Genomic DNA, 6,244 nt, shown 5'->3' with positions numbered 1-6,244 from the left:
CCTCCAAGGGCGACAGCCCCGAGCTGAAGCCTCGCGCCATGCACAAGCAGGTCAGTGCTGCTGGGCGGAGAGCAGGCCATCACCCCGCCGCCCCGGGGTGGGGGCGGGCTGACCCCCCATGTCGTGCTGCTCCTCCCGGCCACGTCATCTCCACCCGCACCCAGCTGCCATCCCATGCTGAATGCCACACTCGGCCCCCTCCCACCAGCTACTTGCCGTGACACCCCCACAGTGGCCCCTGCCTAAATCCTGTGAACCAGCTTCACTGTGGCTTGGGGTCCCTCTGCCAGTTTCCCCAGAGACAGCTGGAGTCAGGGAGAAAGAGGGAGGGATCTGTCTGCCCATCTCCAGTTCCAAAGCCTGTTAAAGCCCAACCCAGGGTAGGAGTCCACCTGGCCCCTGGTCCCCCTCCTGCTCTGAGCTGGTCTTCAGGGCTCTGCGCAGAGTTATGGGTTCTTTGGGTTAGACACCGACCTGCCAGCCCAAGCCCACTGGCTCTCCCCCAGGTGGCAGAAAAGCCATGTTCAGCTAGGCTCCCCTCCGCCCCCGGCTCATGACAGCCTCAGGCTGCGTCAGGAGGCGAAACTCCCCGGGGCCGGGGGTTGCATCAGAGATGCCCATCCATCCCTGTGCCGCACCCGGGACCACCCCCTCCCCACCCCTGCCCTCCCGCCCCAGTCCCTCACAGCTGTGTTTCATCGCAGGGCCCTTCGCCCGTGAGCCCCAATGCCCTGGACCGCACGGCTGCCTGGCTCTTGACCATGAATGCGCAGTTGTTAGAAGACGAGGGCCTGGGCCCAGACCCCCCGCACAGGGATAGGCTAAGGAGTAAGGAGGAACTCAGCCAAGCGGAAAAGGTAAAAACCAGACCCTGGCCACTTGGGCAGGGTGGGCTGCCTCCCCGAGGCAGCCAGCAGGACACTCTCTCCCCTCAAGCTGTGAATTCTGGGTGCTTCTCATTCCTGCACATGTCCAGTCCTCTCCCAACCCCTGGTCCCACGTCAGGACGGCAGTCGGGAATTTGGAGGATATAGCATAAGCCTGAGGTTTCCTCTATGGGCTGCATGTGAGACTTGCCCAGGAACTGTGTTGAATCAGATTCAGGAGGCACATTCCCTCGGTGACTGAGCAGCCAAGCTTCTGGGGCTTGAGGAGAATCCAGGACGTGGGGCTCAGAGTTGCCCGAGACACGCATGGAGACCTCGTGCACCAAGAGGCAGGGAGATAGTGAGGAGGGGGCGCTGCCAGCTCTGGGATGGCCCCTGCCCATGGCCTGGCTCTGCGCCCTCCTCTCCACCAGGGTCTGGGACAGAAAGCCAGGGGGCGGTGGTGTCCCATGGCCGTGGAGGTGTTTTCTTTCTTCCAGGAGGAAAGTCTCAGTCCTAAAACCTCCAAACCCCAGCCCTAGATTACATCTAGCATTTAGTGGGCAGTGGGGTGCTTCCGTTCTCCAAAATTCTTCTAGTTAATGTGGCAACTTCCCCGGATCCCTCATTTCCTGGAGGCCAAAGCTCATACTGTCACAAGGCCCCGCAGAACAGCAGCCACTTGCCCACACGCCTTGGGTGCCCGCAGTCCTCTTGGCCCTGGGAAAGCCTGTCACAGCCTCTCGGGTGAGGGCACATGAGTCAGGGTGTTTGCTTTCCCTCCCACCGGCCTGGGGCCAAGGGTTCATGTCCATGCTGCATTCCGCCGCCTCCACCATCCCCCTCCTCGGTCCACCACATCCACCTGCTTCCACCATTATTACGTGAAGGGGACCAGGGCACATGGGGCACAGGGCTCCCAGAGCCAGAGTTTGGCTGAGGAGCAAGGAGGGCTCGCCTCACTCCAGGCTCTGCGCCTTTCTGAGACTCCGTTTCCATGTGTGAGTTACGGGGATGGCTCGAAGGATTTCAGGGCTCAGGCTGCAGCTGGTGTGTTCTCTTCCCTTGTTCCTTGGCCTAGGGAGCTGCTGTTTCTCAGACTTCCTTTGCTGTTAACCCTGGCAGGCAGATCCTGGAGTTACCTTGTACTCCTTGGACTCTGGTCCTGCCTGTGCCAGGGAGGGCCCTTCTGACACCACTCTGAGCAGAAGACCCGTGATGGGCCTTTTCTCCTGGAGCTGGGCTCTCCTCTGGGGCCAGTTTTGTTCAGGACATAGCCTTGCCATCTCCTGATCTTTGGGCCACCCTTTATTGAGGAGGGAGACCCAAGGAGAGGCCCTTCCTGCTTCCCCACTCTCTGGATTCTCTGGGCCCCCACCTCCCACCTCCAACCCTTTGATTCTGGTCTTGACCCCGCCTCCTCCTCTATTCAGCTCACAGGGCCTCCTAGCTCACTGCTTCTCTTGCTAATGTACACATCCCTCCTCTTCCCCAAAGGCGGGGAGTGCCAGGCTGAGTCAGACCCAGAGAGCCCTGGACCACTTTGCCTTTAATCTCTCCCTGCACTTGCCATGCGACTCGCCATGACTTTAGGGTCAAATGGAGGCTGGGAGGCTAGTATCTCACCCCAGTAGTCACTCTGCTCCCCATGTGCTTGGTTCACTTCCCTTCTGGACCCAAGTTTTCCCTCCTGTCGAGCCCCCACCTCTCAAAGTGCTCTGATTTCCTTTGTATACCTTTGTAAGGAGAGGTTTACCTTTGTTTATTAGGAGAAGCTGAAGACCCTTACTTGTGAGATCTGGGTTTGAGTCTGCATCCCGCTCATAGGTGTAGGTCAGGCTTGAGGGTGGGAGAGCCCTGGACGGGGGCCAGGCGTTGAGTCTCACCCCGTACCCCAGCTCTAGCGGGGTCCCTGGGCGTCTCCCCGCTGTGTGAACTGGGCTGGGCTAGTGATGACCCCTGGGGCATTCCGAGCCAGGCTTCCTCCCACTGGGCTCATGAGCCTGTGCTTTCTGTCCTGGGTGCTGTGCCCGTGGCATGCTGCCCTCCTGGCAGGACCTGGCAGTGCTGCAGGACAAGTTGCGAATCTCCACCAAGAAGCTGGAGGAGTATGAGACCCTGTTCAAGTGCCAGGAGGAGACAACCCAGAAGCTAGTGCTGGAGTACCAGGCACGGCTAGAGGAGGGCGAGGAGCGGCTGCGACGGCAGCAAGAGGACAAGGACATCCAGATGAAGGGCATCATCAGCAGGTGAGGGCGGCCGTCTGGTCCCTGCTCCAGGCCCAGCCCTGGCCCCACACGCGCAGAGTGGCAGACCTGCCCGCTGCCCTCCAGGAGGCCCCAGATCCCCGGGACGGGCTGCTCAGCTGCCTTGATGAGCTGAGTGCAGAGAAGAGTCTGAGGTGGCGGGGATTGCGTGGCACCAGCCCGGAGGAGGGCGGGAGCTTGGAGTGCAGGGCGTCCCCCGTGGTACAGCGTGGGTTGATGGTAGAGTGTAAAGGTGGCCTGGCAGAAGCGAGGTCAGCCGAGGCAGCATGCAGAGGGCCTTGGGGCCCCCATGGGGAGTCACGTTTTCTTAGAGTTTAGAAGCTGGATGGAGAGGGTACCAGGAAAGACAATGAGGACCCATCCAGTCCAGGTCAGGAGAAGTAGGAACACATGTCAGTTACATGTAGCTGGTGAGGGTGGGAGTGAGAGGAGGGAAGCAGACAAAATAACCCTCATTTTTACCAGCAGCATCCAGGTGTGTCATGGTGCCAGCTACTGAGATGAGGACCTTTGGAAGAAGAGCGGTTTGGGTAGGGAGGGGGAGAGGTGAGGCCAGTGTTGGGTATGTTGAGTTTTAAGGTGCCTGTGGGCTACGCAGGAAGATTTCCAGGTGGACCAGTGACTTGAGTGCTGACTCTCATCTTCATTGACGGCTTGTCTTTGTTTCCGTGTTGATTTGCCTCTCTCCCGGTCTGCCCCTGTCTGTAAGCAGGGAGCGTCGTCGAGGTGTAGCCTCCCTCTTCATGGCAGTAATACCAGGTGCGAGGAGACAGTGTGCATTTACGAGTTAGTTTCCGTGGTACAGGGATCTGTCCTGAGCGTAGATTTAGCAGGTGTGCAGTAAATATGATGTTTCCCCACCTGGCCTCGTGCTTTGTCCACTACAAACAAATCCTTCCTTAACCCCTCCTATTTACACTACCTGCTTCTCTGCTCCTGATTATTGTTTACTTGCTTCACCTGTGGGTTTCCTCTTTCTAAAACGGTTAGCGTGAGCAGAGGGCCTGTAACCGGGGTGACAAGGAGCCCACTGTTCACTTAACTGCCATCTCTGCTCTTGGCTCACCTCCTGTGTGTGATTCCAAACAGGAAAACACTTTTCAACCTAACCACTTCCTTCTCACCCTGTTCTCTGAGCGATGCATCTTTTCCTGAATTCGGTGGCTGACTTAACGTTTATTTCTACGACCCAGTCCTGGTGTGTTTCCTCCTTGCTATAAAGGTCAGCCAGGTCAATTTGGTTGATGGTGTTGTTCAGGTCTTCTGTATCTTTAGTGGTTTTTCTGTGTACTTATTTACTGCTCTGCCAGTTATTTAGGAAAGGATAATGAAGTTTCTAATCATAATTACGGATTTATTTCTTCTTTCATTTCTGTTGGTTTTTACTTTATAGTCACTGAAACTTTTAGGTGCATACAGATTTAGGCTTATTATGTGCTGTTGATGAACTGACCCTTTATCGTTACAAGGTCACTTCATAACATTCCTCATAACATCCTCATAATTATCCCTTATAATATTCCTTTCTGTGAAGTCCACTTTGATATTAATACAGCTACCCTTAACTTTTTTTTTATTGACATTAGCTTGTTATATCCTTTTTCATCCTTACACTTTCAACAAAGCTATGTCCCTCACTCACTACATAAAGTGAGTTTCTATCACAGACACCTTATTGTTCCTGCTTTTTATCTAATCTGACAGTTTCTGCCTTTGAGTTGGAATGTTTAGACTTTTTACATTTAATGTAATTATCAGTATAATTATGTTTAAACCTATTATCTTGCTACTTGTTTTCTCTTTGCACCATCTGTTCCCTTTCCTGCCCTCTTCTAGACTGAGTTCTTTTTATGACTCCATCTTACCTCCTTTATTGGCATATTAACTTTATCTTGTTGCATGAGGGGCAGAGGTTGAAAACTTTTTGTACGGGGTGGATAATAGATATTTGGCTTTGCAGGCCATAGGATGTCTGTCACAGCTGGGTACCTCTGCTGTTTTAGAAGAATGTGCATGGTGTGGCTATTTACCAAAACTAGCAGTGGACAAGATTTTGCCTTTACATGGGCTATAATAGCAGGGACTATGATAGTATTTTTGTTCCTCTGTCCTTAATGTATTGATATCACTTTTCCTCTGGCTGATTTGCAGATTTTTTTCTTTATCGTCGATTTCCAGCAATTTGATTGTGAAGTGCCTTGCCATGTTTTCTTCACGTTTCTGGAGTTTGTTAAGCTCTTGGGTCTGTGGGTGTAGAGTTCTGCCGCCCCAGCCGTTCTCTGGAATTCTCATTGGACGTGTATTAGTCTTCTTTATATTGTCCCACGTCCTGCTGGTGCTGTTTTATTTTTAAATTTTTTTTCGTGGTTTTATCTTAGATTGTTACAGTGTGCCGTCAAGTTCATTCATTGTTCCGTGTCTAATCTGTTACTCCTATCCAGTATTTTTTTCACTTCAGATGTACTTTTTGCCTCTGAACTTTCAGTTTGGTTTAAATCCCATCCATTTGTCTTCTCATCCTGCTCATGCTTTTCCTCTGTTCGCTTGAGCACGTAGAATACATTCACAGTGGTTGTTTTAATGGCCTTATCTACTAATCCTGTTGTCTGACATTTCCAGGTCTGTCTTGATTGATGTTCTTCCTGGTTAAGGGTTATGTTTTCCTACTTCTCTGCATGCTTGGTGATTTTTGGTTAGATGCCAGACATTGTGATTTTTTTACGTAGCTGCTGGATGTCTTGTGTTCCTTTAAGTACCTGGGGGCTTTGTTCTGGGACACAATGAAGTTGAAAGAGTCTTGTTTGATTCTTTCGAGGTTTCTTTATTTGTAAGCTCTGTTGGGGTGGGTCTTGGTTAGTCTTTAGTCCAGAGCTAATCTGGCTCTGCTGTTGAGGCAGTTTCCTTCTGGGGATTCTACTTGATGCCTCCTGTGTTTACTAACACAGGAGTGTTTTTACTGCCTAGAAGAATCGTAAACTATTTTAGGGGTAGTTTTGTGTATTCCTTTCCAGTGGCTCTGGCCTGTTTTCTCACAAGCATGCAGACCAGTTTCCAGCCAAAGCCCCAAGGGGGCCCCTCAGGAGATAGAGTCTTCTCTGCATTTTCGCCTCT

At 52.6% G+C, this 6,244-nt stretch overlaps 1 protein-coding gene across 1 annotated transcript in view; it reads left to right on the top strand.

The window, feature by feature from the left end:
* The window catches only part of DAB2IP (DAB2 interacting protein), a 168,689-nt gene that overhangs the window by 156,686 nt on the left and 5,759 nt on the right, over positions 1-6,244 (top strand). Inside the window, exons 14-16 of the mRNA XM_010852104.1 lie at positions 9-50; positions 705-857; positions 2,922-3,115. Of these exons, the coding sequence (XP_010850406.1) occupies positions 9-50; positions 705-857; positions 2,922-3,115 (389 nt within the window). The remainder of the gene's footprint in view (positions 1-8; positions 51-704; positions 858-2,921; positions 3,116-6,244) is intronic.

Source organism: Bison bison, unplaced genomic scaffold, assembly GCF_000754665.1.
Source record: "Bison bison bison isolate TAMUID 2011002044 unplaced genomic scaffold, Bison_UMD1.0 scf7180017864307, whole genome shotgun sequence".
NCBI classification, from domain to species: Eukaryota; Metazoa; Chordata; class Mammalia; order Artiodactyla; family Bovidae; genus Bison; species Bison bison.
This window is presented reverse-complemented; position numbering and strand designations above follow the sequence as displayed.